This window comes from Platalea leucorodia (genome assembly GCF_965183815.1).
Source record: "Platalea leucorodia genome assembly, chromosome: 19".
Lineage (NCBI taxonomy): Eukaryota > Metazoa > Chordata > Aves > Pelecaniformes > Threskiornithidae > Platalea > Platalea leucorodia.
Window position 1 is genome coordinate 5846612 of NC_138841.1, and position 27949 is coordinate 5874560.

Genomic DNA, 27949 nt, shown 5'->3' on the forward strand with positions numbered 1-27949 from the left:
TTAAACCCCAAGTGAAAGGGCCCAGAAGGGGTTAGAGGGGGTCAGACCCCCAAAATGCAGCGCCCTGGAGCTGCTCGGGGGGTCCTGGTGGGAGCCAAAGCCCAGCCCCAGTGGCCAAAGGCAGATCCCAGCCCAAGCCCTGGGCTCAGACCTAACTCAGCATCCCCCAGGGCCTGCCTTCCCTCCTTCTTCCAAATAAAACAGCCCACAAGCAAAAGCGCTTCGTTTTTCCTAATAGTTTAATTAGACTTTAATGATTTATTGCTCATCTGCAAGGATTAATATTGCATTCATTAAAAATCATTCATATACAAAATAAACCTCTCCCTCCCGGCCCGACGTTGCCACCGCCATCCCCGGGCTCCCCCCTCCCCGCGACATGGCTTTATACAGAGCTGGAGCCCTTACGCCGAGGTTCGACCCTAACGTGGATGGGGAAGGGGGGACCGTCGCCCCCAAGCGCAGGGGTCCCGGCCTGGGTCCCCTCACGGGGAAGGAGGGGGACGCTCTCACTCCGTCCCCGCAGACGCTCATCCCGGCTCACTGAGCCCCCCGTGGAGTTTGAGGGATGGTGGAGGGGACCCTGCGAGGCAGGTGATCCCCAAAAATATACGGGGAGGGAGAGCGAGCGACCCAGCGACACTCCAGGAGGAGACGGGGCAGGGGGAGAAGGAGGAACAGTCAAAGGAGAAGGAGGCGGAGGGAAAAAGATGGTGATCAAAGCTACGAGCATCCCTCCCATCTTCCTCCCCTCCCCACGAAGGAGCTTTGCACCCCCCCGGGGAAGCGGCGGCACCCCCAATCCTGCAAAGCCCCGGGGAGGGACCCAGCCAGGCAGCACGAAAAAGGGACGGGGTGCCCAGAGGTGAAGGAGCAGCCCCAGTCACGGGTACCACAGCATCTCCATTATCCGTGTACCGGGAGATGCAGGTAGGGGGGGCGTCCTCCTTCCCTCCGTGCTCTGGCCTTGGCTGGGGGGGGGGGGGGGGGGGAAAATATGTTGGGGGGAGGATAAAAAAGGCAAGAGAAACCTCACTGGGTTGCAAGGAGCTTCCCCCATCCCGGGACAAGCTGCAAGAGATGGAAAAAGAGAAAGATGTCACCACCGAGGATGGGGAAGGGGATGAAGGAGGCGATGAGAGCGGCTGAAACGCGCTGCGAGAGGGCAGGGAAGAGCTGAGAAAGCCCAGCTCGGGGGCTGGGGTAGCGACGGGGAGCCGAGGGCTTGGCGCAGGGGTCGGGGCGCAGAGGGCACGGGCTGGGGCACGGGGAAGGCTCAGCTCTGCGTCCGTCTCAAAACAAAAAGTGAATCACACCCCCCCCCCCCCCCCCCCAAAAAAAAACCCCAGACACCCTTAAAACCACCCCGCGCTTCTCGGTGGGAGATGGGGCTGCTCGGACACAGCGAGCACCCGGACTCGGTAGGCAGCTGCATCCCCGACGCTTCCCCCCGCTTTAAAACATCTCTTTAAGGATCAAAAAGGAAAAGAGGGAAAAACAAACAAACAAACAAACAAACAAAAACTGGTTTTAACTCAATTAAGGTGCAGTTTGGCTAAAAAAACCTAGGAGAGATGAGGATAATGCTGGGTAAGCGACCCCCGTCCAAATTCAGATTAGCACCCTGAAACAGTGAACTCCCCCGTATCCAGCCGGCCACCAAACCTGGGCCAGCGGCCACCAAACCTGGACCACCTCAGCGCAGGGACCTTGGGCGGGCTTGGGGCCAGTCACCTATTCGCGAGGTGGCCAGCAGGCGCCACTCTGCTCCCAAGCAGCGCTAGGAGCATTGATCTAGCAGCTAAAACTGGGCTCTTTAAGGCAATTTAGAAGTTGCAGATAATCCACACAAAGAAAGAAAAGTAAGATAAGGTAGAACAGCATCTCCGTATCTGCAGGGATCCCGGCCGAGACTAACGTGGGCTGGAAAGGTGGAAAAAAAGACAAAAAAAACCCAAAAAAAAACCATCGCTGCAGGAATGAACTGCCCTTGGCACATCAGGAAAGGGAAAGCCTCTCCGGGAGCCAGGGCTGGGAGCCACCAGCGGCTTCAGCCACATGAAAGCAAGAAGCGAATCCCAGGTTGTCTGCCAAGATCAGACAGAGATGTGATCATGTAAAAGGGTGAAACTGAGGGGGGAAAAATAAAAAGTGACCTTAAAATCACACTGATAAATGTAAAAACAGGTTTCTCCGTTGGTTTTTAAAAAAAAGGAAAAGGTAAACCAAAATAAAATGATCTTTAAAAATAATCTCTCTAATGTTGCCTTGTGTGGTCTGGTCCTTCATGGATATGGTCCATCAGTATCTAGAAGAGAAGGGAGGGGACAGTGAGGCCGCGGGTGGTTGGGGACACAGCTCTGGGGAGCTGATGCTGTCCCAGTGCAAGGAGATGCCCCCAACAGCACCCACTGGGTGGGGAGAGGGCGGCTCCCTGCCCCAGCCGGCACTGACCTGTAGTAATTGGGTTTAAAAGGCCCATTTTTGTTGAGTCCCAGGTATTTCGCCTGATCGTCCGTCAGTTCTGTCAGGTGGGCATCGAACGAAGGCAGATGCAAGCTGGCGACGTACTCATCTGGGAAGGGGGAGAGGAAAGAAGGGATCGGGGGGTGCACGTCCCCCACTGCGCTGCCGGGGAGATGATGTACGGGCTCATCATATGGCACGAAAAGGGCCAGGGCACCACGCTGGGTCTGGCTAGGCGTCCTTGCTATCTAGCACCACGGATTCACTGTCAGGTAAGCCTACGGCAGAGCTGAGCCCAAGCCCTGGTGCTGAGCAGGGCTGGATGTGCACCAAAGGGCACAGGGGTTGCACATAAAGCCTCGGAGCAAGAAGTCTGCAGGATAAAGAACGCCTGCCACGCTGCAGACCATTAAGGAAAATAAATCTAACAGCTTGCAAGTGTTTTAAGGTTGCTGCCTCTGCTGGCTTCCCTGAACTCATCCTCTCCCTGAAGTGCTGTCCAGCCCAGGTTTCAGTTTCTCCTTACATCCAAAACTGCGGGCCCACAGCATCCCGGGGGCTAAGTCAGCCCGGGTTCCCTTCACTCACCCATCTTCTTCGGCAGCAGGTACACGTCCTGTTTGTAACGGCCCTCGGGAGCGTTGTAGAGCTCAATCAGAGCCAGAGCCTGCGGAGATCAGAGGGGACAGCCCGGGGACAGTCAGGGACGGCGGGCGGCGCTGAACACCCACAGTGGCACAAAGCTCCGAGCAGCAGGGATAAGGGTTTGGGAGCCTGAGGGAGGGGGCAAGCATTTCCAAAATGCCTTGAAGGAAAGGCTCCCACCTAAGGGTACGTCCCTCTCTGGGTCTCCATGATCCCACCAACGCTGGGGGGGGACCAGAGAGATGAGATGGCACCCAGCTCGTTTGCAGCATCTGGGCTTAACGCCCCAGGGAAAACCAGAACAGGAGGATGGAGAGAGGGGAGCAGCTCTAATTCTCTTAAGCCACCGTCATGCGGAAATGAAGGGATTGCTCAATTTAAGCTGGCAGCATCATTCCAAAACCCACGGCCATTCCTTCAGCAGAAATAAAACTGCATCTCCCCCAAGTGCCAGTTCACGCAGCTGAACACGACGGCCCCGGTCCCCGTCGGTTTGGACTGACAAGTGTGAGGAAAAGGATTCCCCACCACCCTAATGGTGGGGAATTTCCCCCACTGCTCCTGCAGCCCAGCGCTGACTGTAGATCTCAGAGCAGAGCCAAATTTAATCCTAGTTTTCTTTGCAAAGGCAGAGTCACAACAAACAGTGCGAGACACAAGCCGTGTCCGCCCAGCTGAGCCGGCTCTGCTGCTGGGGAGCGTTTTAACCACGGGCCTCCAGACGCCCAAAACTCATCCCAGTTTTTTTTTTTTTTAGTGATGTAGAAATCAAGAGTCCAAAGACACAGCAAAGCCTTGCTTTGAGGTAAGCTTAAGCCTATGCTAGGGGAGCTCTCCAGTGGCTTCCAGCACAGCAGGAGCTCTGCCACAAAGCCTGGCTCATTTAAAAGCTCTCTCCCAGCTGTAACCAAAGCAGTAAGTTCACACCATCATTAACCGCATCCCAGCCACGACGTGGTGGCTACAGTATCTCTGGCACCAGGGGCATCCCAAGGACCCAGCCGACTGCGTGTTCCCAACGTCTTCCAAACCCTCCCCACCCCGAGGCTCGTGCAAGGCCCCAGAGCATCCCCCGCCCCTCGCGCCCCGGCCCTGCAGCGTACGGACCTGAGTGGTGGCTGTGATGGAGAGAACGAAGGTGGGAACCGTGGAGCAGCTCAGGTTGAGAAGACGGCCCTAGGAGACAGCAGGAGGGGTTTGCAGAGAGCTGAACTTGCCCCCAAAGCCAAACGGAATCCAGTCTCAAGAGAGGATTCACCTCTACCCCCTCCCTGGGGCAGGGGGCAGCCACAGCGCAGCGGTTCAAGGGCCACCTGTGGGACCAGAGTGTTCAAACTCTGTCTCAGTTTCCACCCTAACCCTCAGCTTTAAGGCAGGGAGATTTTGCGGTCCCTAGAAAGAGCCAGTCCCTCCTACTGCCAGGAGAGCTTAAGTGGGAAGAGGAGACACCCAGCCGGTTTGCTGCGTGGGAAACCCTGCCAAAGCCAGAAGCAGACGGCGTTTGGCTGATAGGAATGGCTCCCGGCTCGAAAGAACGGAGCCAGATGGCACCTCTGTGGCTGCATGTGGTACACGATACCTCCCCTGCCTCAAGAAAAGGAAAATAAAAAAAATAAATACATCAGGAAACCCTTTCCTGAGCTCTGAACCTCCTCCTAGGTACGAAGTGTCCCAGCACCTTTCCACCTGGTTAAATCTGTTACAAACTCTGGCACGCAGTGATTTCCCAACAGAGGCCCAAAGCAACGTCGCGGCACAGCTCTCGGCGCACCTCGGCCAGCAGCACCACCCGCTTCCCGTCCGGCCAGATGACATGGTCCACTTGGGAACGGACCCGCTCCCAGGTCAGCTCCGGGGTCCGGAGGCTGGTCTGCAAGAGCAGGAGGAAGAGGCTGGAGTCATCGTGGGAGGACGGCGGGGCGGACGCAGCCGTCGAGGCCGCAGGCAGACTCACCACATCGATCTCGGTGTTGGAGTGGCCCATGTTGCATACGATGCAGCTGTTCTTCATCCGATCCAGGTGTTCTCTGGTCACGACGTTCTTGTTTCCTGCAGAGAGGGCACAGATGAACCCAAGGCGGTGGAAATATAAACCCTCTGATTTCTCCTTCCCTGCACTTGGGTCAGAGAAGCTCAGCTCAGGGCAACATCAGATGAATTTCAACCAGAATGAGAGCCCTCCTGGCTGTGACAACAGAGAAACGCATGGGATGAGTGCTGATCTTTGGTCCCACGAATTAACCAGGCTCTAGGAGATCCCAAGATACATCTGGGGACACATGGTTGGGATGTCCTTCCTCCCAGGGGCTGAGGAAGACTGTGGCCAAACAGCAGACTGGCAGGGTAGGAGGAAAAGCTCTTGCCAGAGCACCGCTATTGCTCTTGTAAAATCAGCAACCTCCTCCATCCCCAGCTCCCCCAGAGCCCTCGAGACACCCGCTTGGGAACGACTGCTCCAAGGCTCGTCCATGACCTTCTCCACCCCTACCTGTGCAGGTGATGACGACATCCACCTGACGGATTACTTCACTCAGCTTCACCACCCGAAATCCATCCATGCTGGCAAAAAAAGGGGGAGAGGGACTATGAGGAGGAGGAGAAGCCTGCTCCCTCTCTCAGGCCAGGAGGGATCTCGGCGCTGTATTGCTGCAGCAGCTCCGAATTGCTCGCACAGCAGCCAGGCCATCCTTCCACGCCCCCAGGGACACCAGATGGAAGAGGAAGGGCTGTGCAAAGGATGCGGTGTCAAACCCACTCTCACAAATGTTAGAGGAGCCGGGGGACGTGTGAAGCATTCAGCCAGCCCTGCACGAACCCCCGAGCAGGCTTCCCAAGCCAGCTGGCGCAGGTGCCAACCGCCCGGTACCCCACAGCCCTGAAAGCTGTCCCAGCCCTTCCCCATCACAACCCAACAAGATATATACTCTCCGAGATGAGCCACAGATCCTCCTGGCTCTGTTGCAGCCTCTGTCCTGGTCTAAAGGAGGCTGGGGAGCAGAGGAAGAGATGGTCACAAGCAGCACGTAACATCTTACCATGCTTGGAGAGCGCAGATGGGGTCGATCTCTGTGACGTAGACGATTGCTCCCAGGGCTTTCAGAGCGGCGCAGCATCCTTTGCCGACCTGCCGAGGCAAAGCATCAGCATGAAGCTGAACATGGGATGCGCCGAGTGCTACGATCCCTTCCCTAAAACAGCCCGAGCGCATCCCAGGCTGGGAGATTCTCATCCCGGCCTTCTGCCTGATGCCAGGAGCAGCTCAGCGATGTACCTGGCGAGCGGCACCTCTGCTGCAAGCCCAGCTCCCCCTCCAAGGCCACCAGCCCTCCAGCACGGCCACCAGCTGGCAGGAGCTTTCCAAAACCAACACGCTCGCAGCCTGCGCAGCCCTCGGCATCGCAGGAGCCCTTCTGAGCTCTCCTCCAAGAGCAGATTAAAGCCAGCCTGGACGAGCAGGCACTTCCCCCACTTGCCTTTAAGCCAAAGGGTTTCTTTGGCATTCAGAGCTGTCCTGCACCGATCAGGGGACAGCCCCCCCCCATCAGCATGGGGGAGAGCAGAACACCTGTAACGGCATCTCTGACTCTATCCCTCTCCTCACTACAAAATTAAACTGAAGTCTGGCTCTCCGCGCCACTTACCCACGCTAACGTCTGGCTAATCTGCACGTACCCATGCTCAGCCCTGTTCTCTGACCAGCAAGATGCTGCCGGGTAAGATACATCTCCAGAGACACCCTCACTTATCACCCAGCTCCGACCTCAAGTCTAATGAAAACAGTCAGGCAGGGCAAACTGGGACTCCAACCCACATCCAAAGGGGAAAACAGCAAGGGTAGAAGGGCTCCCTTGTTTTGAAGAAGTCCAGGAAAACTCAGGACAGGCCCTGGAGACTACAACTCCCAGCACAACTCATGGCTGGAGAATCCGACGCCGCCCCGGAGCGCCTGGGCGAGAGCCAGCGCAGCCTCTTGGTCGAGCAGAGCTGGGCTCCGCTGGTGTCTAAATAAATTAGTAAGAGTGTTCCTGCCGGGAAGAGCATTTGCAGCTACTGCCAGGCCCTTCGCAGTGCGGGAAGATAAACACCCCCGCAGACAGTGCACAGATGGAGGGAAGGTGTCAGCTCCCGGCTCCGTGCTCTTCCAGGGCAGAATCATTGACAAGTTCGTGATACGATTCCCCTCTGCCAGATCATTACCCACCAGCGAGATGCAGCTCGCCCCTCCGCCTCCTCTGTCACAGGCTCGGTGACAGCCGGGCTGGATGCTGAACGCGATCCAGGGACAGCAGATGGGAGCACCCATGGGTAGTTATAATTCAGGCCAGCATTCCCAGCAACTGTCATATTTGCAGCCCAGCTAATCTGCAGGCAAACTGGGAAATCTGAGGCTTGTTCTCCAGCCTCCCAGCAGGTTCTAGCAAGATTTCCCTGGTAATCGCTCACCGGGTTTGATCTACTCCTATATCAAGGGCTTTTTGCACAGGGAAGAAGCAGGATGCTGAGCTCAGGGGAAGGACGGCTCGGGGGGAGGCTGACTCACAGCTCCACCGACTGCCGCTTAGGGAACTCACCTCCCCATAACCACAAACCACCACTTGCTTCCCTCCAAACATCACATCCGTGGTCCTCTTCAGGCTGGGGGACAGAGAGAGACCTGTGTTGGGATTAGTCAAGCGCACACCGCTGATGGCACAGGGCAGCACGCTGCTGCAAGAGCCCCCAAAACCAGGTCCTGCAAGCCCACAGCAAGGGCAAAGCAGCAAAGAGCCCAACCTCTGCTCAAGAGGAGCCGGAGCCAAACCCAGGGGTGTGAGAGTGTCCTAGTTTCAGCTGGGATAGAGTTAATTTTCTTCCTAGTAGCTGATATAGTGCCATGTTTTGGATTTAGGATGAGAATAACATTGATAACACACTGATGGTTTAGTTGCTGCTGAGCAGTGCTTACACCGGCCAAGGACTTTTCAGCTTCCCAGGCTCTGCCCGGTGCACAAGGAGCTGGGAGGGGGCACAGCCAGGACAGCTGACCCCGACTGGCCACAGGGCTATTCCATACCATATGGCGTCACTCCCAGTATAGAAACTGGGGGGAGTTGGCCAGGGGGCAGCAATCACTGCTCGGGGATGGGCTGGGCATCGGTCAGCAGGTGGAGAGCAACTGCATTGTGCATCACTTGTTTTGTGTATTCTTTTATCATTATTATTACTATTATTTTCTCTTCCTCTGCTGTCCTATTGAACTGTCTTTATCTCAACCCACGGGGTTTACTTTTTTTCCCTATTCTCTCCTCCATCCCACCGGGGGCAGGGAAGGTGAGCGAGCGGCCGTGTGGTGCTTAGGTGCCGCCTGGGGTTAAACCACGACAGAGAGTGAGAGTGCGGCTGGGGAGAAGGGTTGGACTCACCCGTCCAGGATGGATTCCCGGCAGCAATATAGGTTATCAAATTTCTGTTTGGTGACAGAGTCGTTCACGTTCATGGCTGGGACACACAGCTTCCCGGCCTTGGAGAGCTGGTACAGCCTGGAAGAGGACAGAGGCAGGTCAGAGCAGAGAGCAGCAGCCCAACAGATCTCCAGATCAGCGTTCCCAAATCTCCTACCTGTGCACGCCAGTCACGCTCTCCTCCACAATCCCTCGGATCTTCTTGAATACGCTGGGGTATTTCTTATAAACCCAATGGGTCAGATCCCCCCCGTCGTCCAGGATCTAGAGAACAGGCAAGGAAGAACATGGAGCAGTCAGGCCTTCCACTGGGAAAAGCACTCGCTGGGGACAGGATGGGGCAAAAGATGGAGAGCACCTTCAGGCAGTGATGGAGGGCTGTTTGGGCAGAGGCCTGGGGGGCAGGACTCCGGGGTTCACCTAGTTTCCAGCAACTCGGGGTCTCCTCCAAAACACAGAGGATTTCTTACCCCCTGCGTGGAGCTGATGGATCCTAACAGGGTTTTCTGCCCTTGCTAGCGCTCTGCAGCCTGGAAACGCGACCGCAGGCAGCACTAACTAAACAGGCTGAGATCAGAAGGACGCCACAACGTTCGTGCCCTGAAAGCAAACAGTTGACAGCAGAGGCCGCGGGAGCTGTCACAGCCCGCTGACACATGCTATCGCATCATTAGCGATCACGGACCATGCATCGAGGCAGTCAGAGGCGTCACCTGCTCTCAGCAAGGGAAAGGTCCCTTGCAGAGACCACTCGCTCTTTGGGAGAGGGCGGATGGGATCTGTGGCAAGAGAGGAGCGGTTGGGGCAGCTCCCGTAGGGCTGACCCTGGGGGGAAAGAGGTCCCGTGGTTCCTCAACTCGTTGGCAGCTCTGGCGGGAGATGCTCCCACGCCATCGGGCTGCACCAACTCAGGACCCTGTCCCTGCAGCTCCCACAACGCCCGCGGTGGCCCCCAACCCAGCGCCAGCTGCCGCGCTGCAGGACCCCCACTTTACCAGGGGCTCAGAGGCCTTTGCAGCGCCAGCAGATGCCCAGGCAGCCCCAGCAGGCTCCCAGGAACAGCCCGAGGGAGGGAAGGGTGAGGAGCACCCAGTGACCACTCCACGGAGGAAAAGGAAGGGCTGGAAGAAGGCTCGTTACCATGTTGGCCTGCCAGCCATCTACGTTAACGCAGCGGTCAATGCACCACCAGAAGTCATCCTCCGACTCCCCCTTCCAGGCAAACACGGCAACACCTAGAAGAAGAGGAGCATCCTCGGCATCTGCTGAGTTTGGCAGAGCTCTCTCCTGCTTGGTCAACTCAGGAAAGCCACAGACAGCAGGGCCAAGGGGCCATGCAGAGACCAAACCACAGCCCACAACAGGATCAGACCTGTTTACCCTTCCCTAAAAGATACATGGTCCAAACCATTCCTTGAACCGGCCGGCTGGGACAAGGCTACGGAGCCAGGAGGGGCTGGAAGGGCTCAGCTGTACTCACCAGCTTCTGCCAAGGCAGCTGCCACTTCGTTCTGGGTGGAATAGATGTTACAGGCAGACCAGCGGCACTGCGCTCCCAGCGCGCACAGCGTCTCGATCAGCACCTGCGAGACAGCAGGGTGAGCGGCAGGCCCGGGGCAGCGGTGACGGGCACAAGCACATCAGCACGGCGCAGGGCCCCAAGCACAGCCTTACGCAACGGGCAGCGAGGAACCGATCAGAGATCGGCTCCAGCAAACGTTGCCCTGGGGAAACGCGGGCAGCAGAACCTCTCCGAGATGCTTCCAGAAAAGTGAAGGTGCCTCCTCCAATTGCCCAAGGCTGGGAAACTTAAGAGGCTTTCTTCCCCGGGGAAAAAATGGTCTCTCCCACCCCAGATGCCCCAAATAAGCAGTCACTCACCGCAGTCTGTGCTGTAATGTGGGTACAGCCCACGATTTTAGCTCCAGCCAAAGGCTTCTCCCCTTGAGCTCGTTTCCTGAGTGAAATCAGAGCAGACATGTCTGCAAAAGGAACAGAGGGGTTTTAATGACGGCTTAGTCCAGAGAGGCCCCTCTCTGCCAGACCCGCTCTCCTTTCTGGGGTCTCCCAGGCTGCATCCAGCCCCCCAGTTTTTGCTATAGTCGTTACACAGCCAAGGAGAAAACTCCTCATCCCTGGCCCTGCCAGAAATGGGACCAAAACACCAGGGTCACTTGTCACTTGACCACGTAAGGAGAGAGGTCCGGGACAGGCGCTGCCCAAGGAAGGCATCTGATGTGCCCCAGCTAAGGGCTGTCACCAGCCCGGCAGCAGAACAGCATCATGGAGAAGCACCTAAAGAAGATGCAAACAGTGCTGCCACATCTCAGCAGAGCTGCTCTAAACGTGCCTGGATTATCTTCCCCTCTAAGGCTTTGGCAGCATGTGTGTAAAAGGAGCCTGAAAACAAAGTTACCCAACCACCCCAACTGGAAATGGCAACTCAGCTTCCCACAAGCCCCAGGGGAAGGGGTTGGGACTGTCAGTGTTCATGTCTCCAAAGGCATTGCAAGATCCTTGCCCGCTGAGGTTTCTCATCCAAAGCCACCAGAACATTAAACCCTGCAAGAGCCCTGCTGTCGTTAGAAAACAAATGCCGACATCATGAACGTTTGCTGTCGCGTCTAGCTCTTCCCCACATAATCTGTTGATTTGCGGGGGAAAGACAGGGTATCCGAGGCTGTAGCATGAGTTGTGGGAATCGCCACGGCTCAGCTCCTGGTCTCCGGAGATTACGGCAGCCGGCCGCAAGCCCCACAAACCCCATGCTCCACTTTTACCTTGTTCAGCGATCTCTATCTCCCGGCGCCCAAACTCTGCCTGCTTGATGTTCTTCACACAGAAATTGCTGCTGCCTTTGGAGTTGGTTTGTTGTTTCTCTCGGGGGGACACCTCGTCATCAGAGCTGTCCGTGTAGGAGGCAGCTAAAGCCAGGAGACAAACGGCACGTTAGCCCAGGTCTCAGGAGTCCAGGGACCTCCTACCCTTCAGGTTTCTGCTCCGTTTCGCTTCCCAGCTTTCACACATTCACACACTCATGGCTCAAACTACGACTCTCCTAAGGAAAGCCAATGTCCAGAAGGAATTTTGCACTCTTGCTCCCTAAGACAACCCAGAACTAACTGGGTTATCAAGTGGTAATCAATGCCTGAGCTTCAGGAACCCCCAGAATTATTCCCTCCACATGCTACAACACAGCAGCATGGAGCATCCTGACACGCGGTGTGAGCAGCGCGTGCACAGCGGCACCAACGCCGGATTTGGGAGAGGACCAGGGGTGGACAAGGAGCCCAGCACCTACCTGAGCTGTAGCTGTCGGTGGAAGACTGTGAGATGGAGCGGGACAAGGACCGACGGCCCGTCTTGGTTGGGAACTTGGTGAACTCCTGCATGTCATCTGCAAACTGGATTTGCTGAGAAGTGCAAAGGAAGAGAAGTGCTAAATCAGCAGGTGCTCCTTATGGCGCAGCATCTTTCCAGGCTATACAGGCCCGTGGCTCCCTTCGGTCCACCTCGACTGCTGTAGTCACAGAAATGAGCATCACCAAATGCATCAAGGAACAGATCTGTGGCTACAGATGCCAAAAATCGAACCCCTTCCTCTGCCTGATCATCTCTGTCACCAGAAGGTTAAAGCAGATTTTACATCTAACACCTGAAGATAAAAAAAAAAAACACCCAGGGAGGTTTGAAATATCCCCTTTAGCCCATCGCTGGCTCCCTGAGGCTCCTCCAAGAAAATCAGACTGCTTGTACAACACAAACACCGTGCAGCCCTCCAGACAAGCCCTGTGCAGGCAGGGCCCCCGCTCCAACCCCAACCGATCCCGCCTGATTTCTGCCCAAAAACGCAGCAGCAAGAAAGCTGGGGTGGTCCCAGCAGAAACTCAGATCCCTGGTGCTTCCAGGCTCTTCCCCAGGAGCAGAGCATCCCGCAGGTTAAAAACATGGCACATCTTTCCAAAATCAATACTAAAAGCAGAGGGAAAAAAAAACTCAGCAAGAGAGAACATTTCAACAAAAAGTAGTTGACATTGCATTGCCTTTCAGTCTCCTCCGCGTTACAGATGTTTCCATTGTAAAAGAAGCCCTAAAACAGCCACCCCTCCTTCATCTCTCGGCCAGAGGCAACTCAAGGCTCCGGCACCTACCACTGGCTCATCAAATTCAAGCGAATTGGGCCAAAAGGAGGGGAAAAATAGCCCCAAACTGCTCAGCTGCTGGACTCATCCCGTGTGACCAGCCAGCAAAAAGCCTTATTGCTGCTTCTGCAAGAGAAAGACGACGGAGATGAAAGGGAATTAGGAAAAACGCCAGCAAATCCAGCCTGATGCCCCCCTCCCCGGCCCGCTGCCACGCGGGAGACCCTGACAAAGAGCCCCGGCGTGGCCTCTTCCCTCTGATCACGTCGCTGCAGGATTTAATTTTGCCACTTAACAGGGATGAGACGTCATTGCAGGGAGTGGGATTAACAAAGCATCCCCACAGACCCAGGAGACCTCGAGAAGTGTCCTGAAGAAATCAAGTTGATGGGAAGAGACAGGCCACAGTGGCCTCAAGGAGGGGTTTTCCATGCCACAACGATCCCGAAAGCTCCCTGAAAGCTTTGATGCAGGAAATAGCCTTCAAGGGGAGAAGAATGAAACTATTTAGTTGAGATGATCCATCCCAGAAATCTGGACAGTCTGGGTCTGGGGTGTCTGCAGCACTAGTGTGGCTATGTGGGCTGTGAAATGGAGGCACCGTTCCTGGAGAAACCCAGCTGATGGGCCAAAAGCAGTGCTGGTATTCCGCTCGGGAGGGGAAACAGGGACATGAAACCCACTGCTCAGTCCAAGGGAGGATACGTGGGGTGACGTGGGGCGATGGAGGTGACTCCAGCATCCCCTCCGGGAACAGACTAGCACCGGATCAAGTCCATCATCACACCCAGGCAGGCATCCCAGGCATTTTTGTGGGTGCTGCTGCTAAAAGGTTTTTAGCCAGCTCCTCTGTACTGGATACGTTACAGCCTGGTATCTGCTTCCCAGACCAGACTTCCCAGCAGATGCCGTGCAATTCTGACGCAAATTGCATGAATTTGCATTAGGGGAAGGAATGGGAACGCTAAATGGAGTTTGCGGGTTTGGTTTTGCAACTGGTTTAGGTCGTTTGGCGCAGAGGGAGGAACTGGAGGGCATCATAACCTACAGCAGTGCTGGGAGAGCTGGTACCGAGAGATAAGAGGTGCAGAAGCACTTCTAGCAAGCAGCACCAGGCAGGTAACAGCAGTTTCCTCGGGGCAGGAGCTGGCAGGCACAGCGGTTTCCCAACCAAGGAATGATATTGCTGGAATTTGTTCCAAGGTCAATCTTCCCCGGACAGCCTGAGAAAGGCTTGTGCCACCTCAGCGCTGGCGTATTGCTCATGGGCATTTCTGGAGTGGGGGGAAAAAGAAAAAAAAAAAAAAAGACCAGCAATTTCAGAACAGCAAGATTTCCACCCCTTCGCACCCACCTCTTCCTCTGGCAACTCATCAAACCAGAGGGTGTAAATATGCCCCATAAAACAGCTGCTGGCATTAAAACAGCTTAAAGTGTTAGCTGAGGAATTTTCTCCACCTCAGGGAAAGGTTTCCAGGGAAGAGGTGAACCCAGGAGGGAGAAAACAGATAACCCAGGCTTTGCTGCTCTGGCCCAGGGCGCAGGTGGGTGTCTGTCCTTGCTTACAGCACCCAGGACGTGGGAACCCCGGGCCAGGGCGCTTCCCCGCAGTGAAACGTGCTGCCTGGACGGTCTCATGGAGCAAAGCTCGTTTGGGATGCGATGGGAAGGAGAGGGCGGGGATGGAGGGCTGCTGCGCTCCCCAGCTCCACGCCATCCCCACACCACCAAGAGCGCCGAGATCTACCGGACACCATCGTCCCCTTCGGGGGACCGGCCGCGGGTGTTGAGCCAGCTCCAAGGCACGGTCCCACTTTTTAGGAGAAAGAGCAGTTCTAGAAATGGAAGGTTTGAATTCAAGGGAAAAAAAAAATCACCGCTAAAGAAACCAAGTGCTGAATTAACCACAGTAATCCCCGCCATGGCTTTACCAGAGCTCATCTGAACTCCGCAGCTTAGCAAAATCTGCCCCGTCTAAAATTATCATCAAACATTGCAAGCAGCTTCCGAATCGAATGAACCGTTCGCACATCAAACCCCCCTCCAAGCCCGGCAAATTAACGCAGCGTCCGGCAACCAGCCGAGAGGAAGATGAGGGAGGACGGCGGGTGCTGCAGTCAGGCGAAGCAACCGAGCCAACTGGCGACGTGCGTGACCGTCGGCCGCGTTACCTTCCACGTGCCGGGCTCTCTAGCTGCATTAAGGCGACGGAGAAAATCTCGTAATCCCTCAGCTTGTCATGGGAATTTGAATGAACGGCATCCCCAGCCAGGGGCTGTGGACGAGTCGGCTGTGGCTGACCGGAGCCGTGCTGGCTGCGGCGACAGGAGACCGGGATCGGGACCATCCGGCTGCAGAGAGCACGATCGCAAATCACATCCCAAACTTCATCCTGCTGGAAGCGGCTTTTCCAACTGGGTGGAGCCCAAGGGTTTAAGAGCAAGGAAAATATTTCTTTGTCCCAGCAATTCATGACCAAGGAGGCAAAACAACACGGCACCGATTTCTCTGCACAGAAACAGAGCTGGGGTGCTTTCCAGCATCGCTACCCCCTTACAGGAGGAGACAGGGCCTGGGTCCTGATGGAGCCCTGTGCCAAATGAGCAACTCCTTGCTTGGTACAGCAGGGATTTTTTTGGGGAGATGCCCTGTAGGAAAACACCAGGATCTGACATCTCCTGCCAAGTTTTTGCAAAGCAATGCCGAACGCTGCCTGCTCCCAGTCACACCTGCCAAGCCAGAAGTACATTTTCTCCCCTTGCGAAACCTGGTGCGACCATGCCCATTCGCAGACAGATCCGACTCTTCCCAACAACGGCCGCTTGTTTTCAGCTCAAACCACCCCTCCAGGCGCTGGGTCTGGCCGGGCAGGAGGTGCGGGAACATCGTCCTTGCTGCTCCAGCACCGCATCCCAAAAAGGATCAAAAGAGGTGCTAGGGACCCCCGGGCTCTCCCAAGGCAAACACCGGCCACCTTGTTTGGCTACACTGCCCGGTGCATCCCAAAACCACCGTGAAGCTTCAACGAGCTTCTCCCGACGTTATAAGGTACCTGCCCCTACGTGGGCACATCGGCCGGGCAGTCCCGAGCCCAGCAGCATACGTGCCCCCAGCACGTACAGCCTCGTTTGCTTAATCTTGCAACATAGGAAGGGCAAACAGATTCCAGATCTGGACTGCTACCATCTAAACGAACCGACAGCTCGTGACTGCTGGGTGTGCCATTCTCAATGGTTTATCCTGCCGTTTTTCCCCAGTCAGGCTAGAGAGCAGCTTTTTGAGCTTACCGAGTAAGAGAAGTTCCCCCTCCCGCCTCTGAGCTGCAGAGGACTTTGTAAATCCAGCTGGATTTACCTCGGGCACAGATGAGCCAGGCACGTCCCTCTCACACAAGACGACCCCACTTTTAATTTTAAAACTCTCTCCATCCCCAGAACAGCTCCAGAGAGGATGCTCGAGCTCCTTCGCCATGCTACGCAGCCCCGATTGCATCCCGCGCAGCCTCAGCAGCGGAGCAGGTTGCGGAAGGAGGAGGAGGAGGAGGATTTGGAAAGCATCCACCAACTCGCAGCCATCCCCGGGGCTGCGTGCTGGCCCGGTTCACCGAGGCGCAGGCTCCACGGGGCAAAGGACACGTGCCGGGGAGCGGCTCCAGGCTCCCATCTTACCACCACCAGGCTTGCCTTCACAACTTTTTTTTTTTTTTTTTTAATTATTATTTTTCATTAGGGACAATGTCAGTGATGGCACACCCACAGTGGTGTAAAAAAAGTGCCCTTACAGCCACTTCTGCCCTAGGCTAGCTGGCGGAGTACAAGAGCAGGCTCTGCACGTCACCCAAGATAAGAAGGAAGCAGTGAACCACCTAAAACCCTCCAACCTCCGAACTTTCCTCCACCACATCCATGGACGTGACGACACGGCACAGTCGCCCGGGGAGAAACAGCAAAATCGGAGCAGAGCACATTCTCGCAGCAACGCAACCACCTGGAAAGCGAGAAAATCTCTGTAACCCACTTCTGCCCTCCCAGGAGAAAGCCTGAAAGGATCCAGGGTCCTGGGACCTTTCTTTTGACTGCAGAAAGCCAGCAGCAGAGATCAGGACTATTCAGGGCAGCCAGTTCCCCTTATTTCATCTCCTCTCCCGAACAAAAACTCTCTGGCAGAGGCTGGGAGGGCACTGCCGGTTGCCCACGCTGCTAAGGCAGCCCTGATGCAACCTGTCTTTTAAGTTCATCATTTCTTCGTCATTCCTGGAAATTCAGCCAGACTATACATGCTTTACAGCTCAAATCAGCACTCATCCCCCTCACCAGCCCCGCTCGCACCAGACGCGATCAGCAGCTCGAACCAGGGCTGAGTTTTGCAGACCTGGAGATGGGCACCGCCAAACACCGAGGATTCGTTATCTGCAGAAAGACCCTTTCCCCAGCACCGTTTCCTCCCGGGAAGCTGTGACTGGTTTCTCACGAGGAGCCCGTTCCTGCCACACTGATGAGTTCAGGCGTTTCTAAAGCGCAAGTTGTTTTAATCCACTTATTTGCAGAAGCGAGTCGCCACGTTCAGTCAACGCAGCAGCGAGGGAGGGAAGAGGCACCCCAGGGGCTGAGGTCTCTTCAGCCACACATCAGCAGAAGTCAAAAACTAAAATAAAATAGCCAGCATGAGGCTTTTTGTCTATTCTAGCTCAAAAAGAAGAGCAGAGCAGCAGGTTTACTTGTGCCACCTCCCTAGAGAGGGGACAGCACTCTCCTGGGCTCTGCTCCTGCAGCCACCGGGGTTCCAGAGGGGACCCCACGCTCCCTGCCCACGAGAAAAGAGCCCTCCCTGAAGCCCCCCACAGCCTCCTGCCACGTTTGCCCCCCCCTTGGGACAAGGGGCTGAAGCCCCCCCAAGCCCACTCGCCGCAGGTTCCCAGTGTCTCTCCCCTGCGCTGGCCCCGGGGCTGGCGGCAGTCCCGCCGCGGCCGGGGGAACCGGCGAGCGTGGCCATGCCAGGGCGCTTGGTTTGTTTAGAGGAGTTGGCGGCTGCTGCTGCTGTCCTCAGGCCCCCTCTGCCCTGCTTCCAGGCCGGGAGAGCCAAGCCCCTCTTCCCACAGCCTTCCGCAGGACAGCGTCTAGACAAGGGCCAGGGAACCTGCCGCAGCCCCCAGCCCTCCGGCATGCAGCGGGACACAGCTCCTGCTCCACCACCCGACAGGACACGTGTATTTTTGGGGTGGAACTCAGCAAGGCAGACACAGATGTTTTTAAGGTTCCTCTCCTTTGAGGTTATCCAGCCCTGAAGGGGTATTTCTAGACCACAGCATCCCATAAGGATTGAAGGAAAGGGAAAATCAGGTACTCGGAGCAGAGGGATGGGAGCATCAGGATCAGTAAGGCTCCCACCCTGACCACTCACTGCCCTCAGCCCCAAGCCACTAGCAAGAGGAGGTTTTTGAGGTGGATTTGGCTACTTTATTCATAAACCACACCATTTTACCACCTCCAAGCTCTGGCCAAGCGAGCCAGCACATACCTAGATGACAAGCGGCTGCATGAATTCACACGAGGCTGCGGCCAAGCTCGTGGGACAACCACAATTTCAATTCAAAGCAGCTCAGCAGCAAAAGATACCCCAGCCAGAGCACGAGGCCGGGCGCAGGCAGCAGGAGTTTCCCTTAGCAATGCCCGTGGCTTCAACCCCACCGTGGTGCAGGGATGCCGGAGGAGCGGGTCGGCAGCCAGGCGCTCAGCAGGAATCTTCTGATCCTCCACACCCGCTGGCAGAGCACCACGGGCCCTGGGGAGCGCTAGAAGTGGCACAGCCCCGGCTGGAGACGTTATATGGAGGAACAGGACCTGCGTCTGCTCCAGGTGTGGCCTTTGCAACAGGAGAACTTTCTCCTGATGGTTCCCCCAACCCAAACCTTTAGAAGAAACCTCAAAGTGCTTCATTCGGACAACACAGCAGGGAAGAGCTGCCCGAGGGTGCTGCTCTGCTTTGTGGATCGAAGCACGATCAGTGCTGAATTCAGCGCCGCTTGGATCTGTACCTCTAGCTCCCAGAGGGTTCACAGGGCAGGTTTTTCTCCCCGCCGACTCCCCAAGCAGGAACCGCAGCCAGGTCTCTGCCTGGAAACCTTCGCACTGTTCCTGACAAGGAAATAAAGGGCACTGAAGTCCTGGCAAAGCAAACCGGCCAAGCCCTGATACCAGCCTCCATCCTTCGCTGGCAGAGAAGGGCTGGTTGGGTAAAGCATTGGGGGGGGGGGGGGGGGGAAACCCCAAACAAGTTTCCGTGAGTACAAGAGGAGAATTAAGGACTTTCACACGAATCCCAAAGCTTGGCAAAGAAGAAACACCAGGAAAGAAATGAGCCCATTCCAAAGGTTAATAGGCTGGAAACCACCGCAAGATTTCAGTCATCATGGGAATCACTGTAAATGCTAGTTAAAGGAAAAATAAACAGAAGGCGGGATTAAATAAAATAAATGTGATTTTGAGTGCCCAGCTGTTAAATAGTAACTGGGAATAACTACTGCCTTATAAACACCTTGAGGCCAAAGGTGCACTGCCTCCAGCAGGAGCAGAGGGAAAGCTCCCCACCGGCAGATAAGGCATCTAGTCCTTGGACTCCAGGAATCGAGGCAAAGGCTTGCTCCCGGCTTTAACGAAGAAGGGTATCTCCTTCTCCTGTTCACAAGAACAGCAAAAGTCCGATACCTGGGATCCTTAAGGGCAGTGAACTCCCATCGCGTTTCACAGTTAACCCTAGGAACCCAGCAAGGCTACCCGGACGGACAAACATCGCTTCCCGCAGCGCAAAGCCATCGGTTTAAAGACATCCCAGACTTTTCACCTATGGATTCCCCTGCGGCGCCCACCCAGCCGCGCGCCTGGGGCACACCAAGTGCTTGAGCACTAGGATAACTGGTATTAATCGGAGTTAACTTGCTGGGAGCGTTGCACGGACGGGACTGTGGGTTAAATCAGCTGCAGCGGCTTGTGGGGCAAACCGGGGACTAACAGCCTCCAACAGGCCGGCTGGCTGCTCCGGAGCTGGAAAGCCGTGGAAATGTGTTTGTGTGTTGCAGCTGATAGGGAATAATGTTTAATTAGCATCGGTTTTTAAATTAATTAGAAAACTCCTCCACAACCACAGCTGTACAAGACCACGGGAACATTCAGAAGTGCTGTCAGAGGGTTTGCTCAGCTCCGCCACATGGGTCTGAAGGGAGGGTTAGCCACAAAAAACAAAAAAACAAAAACAAAACCAACAAACTGAAAACCCCAAACCTCTCCTCCATAATACTAAAGCAGCCCTGCGTTTCGGGGGAGGAATCAGTCTACGCCGCCTGCCTCCTTTTCTCCCCCAGAACTGGCTTGCAGAATCACAGCATTTCAAGATCTCTTTTGATCCTTCAAGAGACCAGTACAGCCAACGCCACCCAGGCAGGGCTCCAGCTGCCCTCAGCAGACCCTCCGCCCCTACGCCACGGCTCTAAGGGAAAATGCCCGGCAGGATCAGCATCGAAACAGGAGCAGCCTGTTTGCAATACATCCCAGGGAGTCAGGAAATACAGCTGTGCAATCGGATAATTGGAAATACCCGTGTCCCCAGCCCTGGCCGACCCCCAAAAGCCCCTCACAGCGGTATTTCTATAAGCGCATCACCTAGAGCTGCCCACTTCTCATTCACCAGCACACTCTATTTTCAGCCCTGGAAAAGACTTTGTTTTTGATGCATCTGATTAAAGGCAAGGAAGGAGAGAAACCCCAGGCTTCGGCTTGGGCTGTTTGCTGCTCAGGACTCGGAGGAATCATTACCAGGATGGACAAACACCCCTCTCCCAGACACCGACTCCTCATGTCGGAGCAAAGCCGACCCCTTCCTGCAGACAGGGTGGATTCAATTAAGCTCCTTTTAAATGGGGCAGGAGGGATAAGAAGTGACGTCCTTGCGGGGACGGCGAGCTCGGAGAATATCTGGAGAAGGGGTTGGTTAATGTAGGGAGACGCGGGCTGCGCTGCTTGCAAGAGGCTGACAGCTCCAAGGTCAACAGGGATCGGCCAGATGTTCTCGCTCCAAAACATGCCCAGGTTGGATGCAAGCCTCTCCTCGCAGTGCAAGAATGTGCAATATTCGGGGCTCCCTGTGGGGAGGCGAAAGGAGGAGACGGAAAACAGCAGACACAGGTTGAACCTCACCCCAGGCCAGCTGGAAGGAGGAAACCAAAACATGAATTTCGGCAAGGCAAAGCCCCCAGGAACCTCCTTTCCAGGCTGCCTACCTTTTCTCTTCCCGCAAAAGGCTGGAAGGAGCTATTCCCTACGCCCACACCTTGTAGATAAACCAGGCTCTCGCAACCCCCACCCAAATCACGGCTCCTGAATTAAGGCGGCTCCTCCGCCAGGCACCAACGGGTCCTGCCAGCGAACTCCAGGTCCGCAGCAGGCGGCCAAGGGGAAGCTGTACCCACCTCCGAGGACAGCGGGAGCCTCACCCGAATTACAATGCAGCCTGTTTGACGAGCTGGAACATCATGTCCTCGGCCACCTAAGTTCTTTGGCTGTCACCAACCTGAAGTAAACAGATTCTGCAGCAGCAATAAGCTCGTTACCAAGGCCACCGTATTGATCCCAAAGTGTAATTAAAATTCGCAGTTCAAGCAGCCCAATGCGACAGGGCAACTGGGGCAACCTCCTAAAGGCATGAATAGCCCCAGCTTCCGCATCCCGCGTTCTCAGAGGCAGGGAGCCCACGGGGGCAAGATCGGCTGCTCAAAACACACCCACGGTGGCAGCTTTCTCTTTGGACCATCAACCGAGATGCCCCGGAGCGTCCGTTCCCCATGCCGTGCCCTGCCGAGGGTTAACCACGCCGGGGAAGCGTGCCGAAACAACGCTTAGCCCAAGGTTAGGGGGGTACGGCGCAGATCAGGTTCAGGCGCTGCTGAGGGTGGCCAAGTCGCCAGGGCTTTGACAAGGGGCTCCAGCGTACCCTGCTGAGATGGTAACAAGATGCTCCTGCTTGGTGGGACTCCCCGACCCTCCTACAGCAGCCCCCAGCCCCGCATTGATCCGACCCACAATCCCACGGAGAAAGAGCGGGGTCACGCTCTGCAGAAGTGTTAGCAGAAGGTCCTTTGCACCCGCGGCTCCACGGGGCCAGCGGCAGGCCCTGGGACAGTCACCTCAAACGTCACCACCATCTGCTGAGTGAAGGTGAGTCAGAGTCCCCAGATAAGCAGCCCTGATCAAAGGGCTCAGCAGGAAACGCAAGAAGCCCTCTGCAAACGCGAACGTCGCCCACAGGAAACTCCTGATGATAAAAGACACAGCCAGGCACGAGCAAATCCCTTCAGCTGAGTGCTGCTCGGAGCAGGCGAGTCCCACACCGTCCCCTGCTCAAACACTGGGACGAGGCACTCGACGACTCCTCAGAGGAACAACACAGAAAAGATCCTCACCGCAAAGCCCTCCATCAAGCTAGTTGGTTATCCCAAAGGATCAACTCCAACCTGGCCTTGAAGAGCTGCTTTCCAGAGCAAAAAATCCCAGCCTCAACCTCTAGCAGGGAGCGCAGGAACAGGCTCCAACATTTGCATGAGCTGGAAAGCACGGTGAAAACTGTTCAGGTCCCAAAGAAAGTATTGTGGTAGGCTGGTCCCTAGCAGAAGATCATCTCGCATTTTGGGAAAGGTCTAAAGAAAACACGGCGCTTCTGCTGCCAGCAGACTTCCCACGCTCCAGAGCCGGCTGCTCACGTGGGAAGGAGGCTCCCACCAAGCACAGCGGGGCTCGCAGGAGAACCAGCGCTGCTCAGATGGGTGGCCCCCACCCCCACACCACCAGAAGACGACAAGGGATGCTTCTGAAGACTGGGGAGAATGAATATCCAAGCCCACTCCCTTCTCCAAAGGCCAGGCATCAGAGTGGAAATCCAGCCTACCTCAAGGGACTGCAGGAGGACGAGAACGCAGAAGCAAAAGCCGCACGCCCTGGCACGTCGTTTTGGAGATGGCTTGTGTCCGTCAGACCCCGAAAATCTCCTCTCTTCCAGCTCAGTAACTTAATTAAGCATCTTGCAGTAGGGCTGTCACAAGGACAAGCCTCCCCTCTGGACAGCAATGAGACCCTCCAAAAAGCCAAAGTGATGAGAAGGACCTGAGAGCGACTTATAACAGAAATAATTACGATTCTGTCATTTAATAGAGCACCACCAGCGACCTGTCTGCTCCCAGCCCCCAGTAAATCCTCTCTGTTCAAAACCCCCTCGTGGTTTGCCTTCACCACGGGTCAGGGTATGATCAGCTCAGCCTGTAACCGTCTAATCACAGCAACATGTTCACTTACTAGGGTCTTCCCACACCCCGAGGAAGGCCAGACCCATCACACAGAGTAGGATGAGCTGTTCAATTAATCCCAGCCCAGGCATCTCATTATGAGAAGGAAAAACTGCAGGGAGAGGAGAGCAAGAAAGCAAAAGAACAGAGGATTTGGGCAAGGAAGCAAAGACAGTCGAGTGTGCGGCGTCTGGCTAAACAACCGGGAGAGGAGGTGGTGGCCGCTGCCCTGGACAAGCACACAAAGGCAGAGAAGGATTTACGAGCAGCCAGACTAAGGGATGGAATTAAAGAAAGAAGAAAAACGAGCGACTCCAGGAGCTCTGTCAGTACAAACAAGGACAGTCTCATCCCCCTGACAGACCGAAGGGGAAGGTGGTTTATTAGCACCCGGCCTGGCAGAGCTGCAGGGACCTGAGATGACTCGGGATTGAGAAAAATGGGGCAAAAACGCGGCGCTGGGAAGGGGCCGAGTGCGGGGCAGGGAAGCAGCAGACTGCAGCAAGGTCAGACGCTGCTCAGGCAGCAGGAGAGCGGCTCTGCAGGCAACCACAAAAAGCAGCAGCAGAAACGATGTTCTGGAGAAGGCATCCAGCCCTCCCCAGGGGACAGCAGCTCCCTGCGGGCTCCATCCCCCTCTCCCCAGCCTTCCCCTGCTCCCATCGCTGGCCACCCCCGTGCCAGCCAGCGCACGGCTCCGGCTCGCTACCACTGCAAAGCTGCAGCGCTGTGCATTAGCATTCCCCGCCGCACAGCCTCAGCGGGATTCCTCCGGCATCCGCAGGGGCACAGCACCAACCCAAACGCACCGGCCGCGGGCTCGCCGGCTTCTTGGGGCAGGCAGGTGCCATATAGTTCACCTCCCCGCAAGCAAATTCGAGGCTTTAGCCCATTTCACACTCCAGGCGTGCTGCATGAGTAAGCAGATCTGTCTGCAGAGCGTCCGTCTGTCTGTCTGCCGGCACCCAGGCGTGAAGGAGCCCGCCGGCCGGCGATCCCCACGCCACAAGGACGCAACGGGGATCGGGTGAAGTGACAGACAGGGACAGCGCTTGCCAAGCCCCCCTGCCTTGCCACCCAGCTCTAAGCACGGCGATGTGCCCTACCCGCTCGAGGGCACCCACGGCTCGCCTCGGCCGGGAGTTTAAGCGGCTGACGTGGATTCGGAAAGCAACTGCTGTCAAGGGCACCTACGGCCTCCAGGGAGGCAGCAGAGCAGATGCCCAGACGCGGCGGTGTTGGCACGCAGGGATCTGGAAGAGCACAACCTGCGCCCTTGAGCTCTCCCTTCATCCCCATACCGTATTCACTTAACCTGGGCAAGACACAAGCCTCGGTGTTTCCAACCCCCCTCAGCGACACCAAGGCACACACTGGAGAAGCAGAAAGCTCAGCATCGCTCACCTCTGCCTTTAAACCACTCCCCGCCAAAGATCCGCCTTGCTCTGACCAAAGCTGCTGTTATTTTGCTGACAGTCCAATTTCCCCATAAACTGCAGCGAAAAAGGAACTTCAACAGAGCCAGGCAACCCCGGCGCTTGGGGGAAAATGGCCCCATTTCTGCAGAAAGGCTACGGCTCCGTTCACCTCGACTGCGTCTGCTCCTACTTAAATCCGGAGTTGATGATATTTAATCTCTTAATCTCTTACCTCCTGCTGTTTCACTTTTTCACCTTAAACAAGTCTCCAACAAGAGAGGAAACAAAGACGTCAGCGATCCCCCAGGCTGGCTGCGCAGCTCGGGCTCGCTCCGGGTGCCCCCGACGCAGCCTGCCAACAGCAAGGAGGATGCCGATGTCTTCACAGCATCCGCGGGGCTGATGTGCCTCCAGCTACAGCCGAGATGCTCCCCCAGGTCCGAGCTGGGCACGGAACGCCGGCAGGCTCATGCCGGCTCTTCCGCTGCACAATGGTGCTTTCCCCCGAGCACCAGCCCAAATCAAGGCTCCTCTTTGAAAAGCTATTCAGTGGCAGGTCACACGGAGGAGACGGAGCCTGCACTAAGCTTGGCCACATTCCCACCCTCCCCAACTCCAAACGCCTTATGCAAACTGCATCAGCAAAGTTCAAGGAGCCTAAAAACCCAGGGAGAGAGCTGCTTCAGCAACACGCCACGATTTCCCCTACCTCGATGCTGGTAAATCACGTCTCTCAACCATCTTCTTCGCTGGCTTCTGACCACGCTGAGAGCTCCGGGGGCAGTGAGCACAAAAGTCACTTCAACTTCCATTGAAACAGCAAGGCGTTTTAATGGTTTAATTGCGATCCCGCTTCGAAGGCATGTGAGCTGGGGGCACTCAACATCTTATCTCAGGAGGGCAATTCTCCCTTCCTCGGCCTTTTATCCTTCTGCCAACGCCTCCGCTATTACCGAGCGCTATTTGCAGTAACTAGCCAGGCAAGGAACACAGTGGCCTGAAGCATTTTGTTCCTTGACCTCTGCCGCATCGCACGCTCCCCAAGATCTCACTGGCTGCTGATGTTATCAGCCTCAAATGTCGTGTGTGTCGCTCTGGGCACCTTTAATATCATCACCCAGCCAGGAAAGGCTGCAGCCGCCACCGAATCTGACTGTGGCTCCTCATGCTGTGCAACAAGCCCGTGTGCACAGCAGCAAATTCAAGGTGATACAACATCCCATACCCCCTGAGACACGAGAAAACGTTGCCTTTGAGGATGCTGGATCAATTCCCCCCTACCTATACATCGCATTTCTTTTTACGGCGCATATTTTGGCCCCATAGGATACTTCAGGATTACTAGTTTGCTTTCCCCTCAGATCTGCCAGCTGCAGCCTCACACTGTTAGCTCCCCAGCTTTGAGAAAGATGACGGTAAGGAAAAGGTAAATACAATCCCCGAGTTGGAGCTGTGCTGAGCCACACCACTGGAAGAGGCAGATCCCAGCTCCACATTCCTCTGCTTCTTCCTCCAGGCTATGTCCACAGCCCGGATAAACAGGGCCAGGGCGCAGGGAGAGCCTCCAGACCCCTGCTCCCCAGCAGCAGCCGCAAGCCTGGGCAAGGAGAGATGCCTCAAACACGGCCGCCTGACAGCAGCCCCTCCACGAGGGTCGGACGCTCCCCTAATCCCACTGCGGGCCGGAGCAGGCAAGAGAGACGTTCCCCCGGAGAAGGAGGACATTCGCATTCACTGCAACCGCTTTGCCTTTGCTTCCAGCGCGGAGGCAGGCGGCTGCAGCCCCAGGGGGAACACGATGTTCAGCACAGCGCGGACCTCCGGCTGCAGCTGCGCGGATCCGTGCACAAATCCGCCTCGCTGGCAGGACCGGGACTTGAGCGGCACGTTGCCGAGCCCGGCAGGTCCGCACCAAGCCAGGAGCGCAGGTCACCGCGCGCTCGCTCATCTAAAAGCCGGTTACCCGAGTTAGTGGAGGTCCTGCACCCTGCTACGGTGGCATGGCCAGCACTCACCCGCCCACGGTGCCATCCGTACACCCTGTACGGGTTACGCAAACAGGGCCCGCGCCGCGGGGAGCGGCACTGGGAGATCTCAGGAGCTCCTGCGAGAAGGCCTTCAAGGATGAAAGGGTAAAGAGGTGACTGGGGAGAGCTCAGCGCCGGGGGCTGCTCTGGCAGCCTCTTCCCCAAGGCCAAGCGTGTTCCCACCCACACCACCAACAGACCCCCGACCCCAAAACGACTCCAACACTCGGCATTTCCTCCTGCCGCCCTTCAGGGTGACCTACGGCAGCTCTCCAGGTCACTGCTGCCAGCTCGTCCTATTTAACGGGTCCCCCTCCTCTGCACCCACCGCAGAGCGCTGTCACCTCCACGCACCCGGCGCCCACCGTGGTCCCGACACACGGGGTCCCCAGACCCGCTCCCCCGCCCGCACCTGCCTGTCCCCTTGCCCGGGGTCCCCCTGTCCCCCAGGCACCCCCGTCCCGCAGCCAAGGCCCCCGCTCTGCTCCCCAGCCTCCTCCCCCCCAGAGCTGGACCAGGCCCGGCCCCAGCCCCCCTAAGCCGGGCCACGTCTCTGCCCTGCTGGTACCAGCCCCCCCATCCCCCGCCGGGCCAGGACTGGGCCCCAGTACAGGCCCCTCTCTCCCCAGTACCCAATCCCACCCCAAACTGGGCCAGCATCCCCCGTCGGGCACCTCCGCCCCCGACGCTCGGTACCAGCCCCCCCTCGCCGGTACCAGTCCCCTCCGAGCCCGGCACCGACCTCCCTCTCCTCCACTGAATGGAGACAGCCGCCCCCACCTTCCCAGTTACCCCCCAACTGGACCAGTTGCCGCTTTCCCAGCATCCCCCTGGGGCTGCTCCCCCCGGACGGGGCCGGCCCTCGCCGGTACCGGTACCTTCTTGGGGGCCTTGGTGACGGTAGCCATGAAGGAGTACTTCTCGGCGTCCTCCACCTCCTTGGCCTGCTTCACCTCCTCGCCGCCGGCGGGCTCCGGTACCGACATCCTGAGGGGGAGGCGGCGGGGCGGGCCGCGGCCGCCCGCGGTACCGGGCGGGGCGGGGCACGGCGGGCAGGCGGGAGCGCTCCGGTTTGGCTCGGTTTAGCCCGGTTCGGCTCGAGTGGGCCCGGGCCGATCCCGCGGCGGAGGCTCCGGTGCCGCCGGCTCCCAGCGCGCTGCGGCGGGGACTGCGGCCGCCGCGCTCGGCGCCAGGGGCGGCCCTGCCGTGACGTCAGCGCGTACAGACGTCAGCGCGCACCCGCCGGGCAAGTGAGGCCGTAACGGCGGCGGCGGGACGAACGGGCGCGGCGCTGCGGCGCCCCCTGGCGGCGGCGGGTGGGGGCGGGGGCGGTGGGCGGGGTCGGGGGCGGAGCCTGAGTGGGCGGGGCGGGGGAAGGAAACCGGGCACGAATCCAAACGAAAGCGCAAAAGATAAAACAAAAGAAGGGGTTTTTCGGGGAAAAATGTTTCTGTTTATTCGAGGGAAAAGGTTAAATCGGGGG

The 27949-nt window shown here is 56.9% G+C and overlaps 1 protein-coding gene across 2 annotated transcripts; it reads right to left on the minus strand.

Annotated features, from left to right (window-relative positions):
• Nucleotides 1-1960: 1960 nt before the first annotated feature.
• On the minus strand, nt 1961-27605 carry AHCYL1 (adenosylhomocysteinase like 1). 2 transcript variants are annotated; one of them, XM_082330309.1, is made up of 17 exons: nt 27345-27605; nt 11854-11965; nt 11333-11476; nt 10434-10534; nt 10033-10135; nt 9693-9787; nt 8710-8816; nt 8514-8630; nt 7683-7746; nt 6147-6235; nt 5600-5670; nt 5066-5160; nt 4883-4981; nt 4219-4287; nt 3055-3133; nt 2455-2575; nt 1961-2308 (listed from the first exon to the last, which is right to left on the minus strand). In XM_082330309.1, exons 1-17 carry the CDS (start codon nt 27450-27452, stop codon nt 2302-2304), a joined length of 1581 nt encoding a protein of 526 aa, XP_082186435.1. In that variant the 5' UTR covers nt 27453-27605; the 3' UTR covers nt 1961-2301. The 2 variants fall into 2 exon arrangements, with proteins under 2 accessions (XP_082186435.1, XP_082186436.1); XM_082330310.1 differs by having other exon boundaries at nt 11854-12072; nt 27345-27436.
• Between the last annotated feature and the right edge of the window lie 344 nt (nt 27606-27949).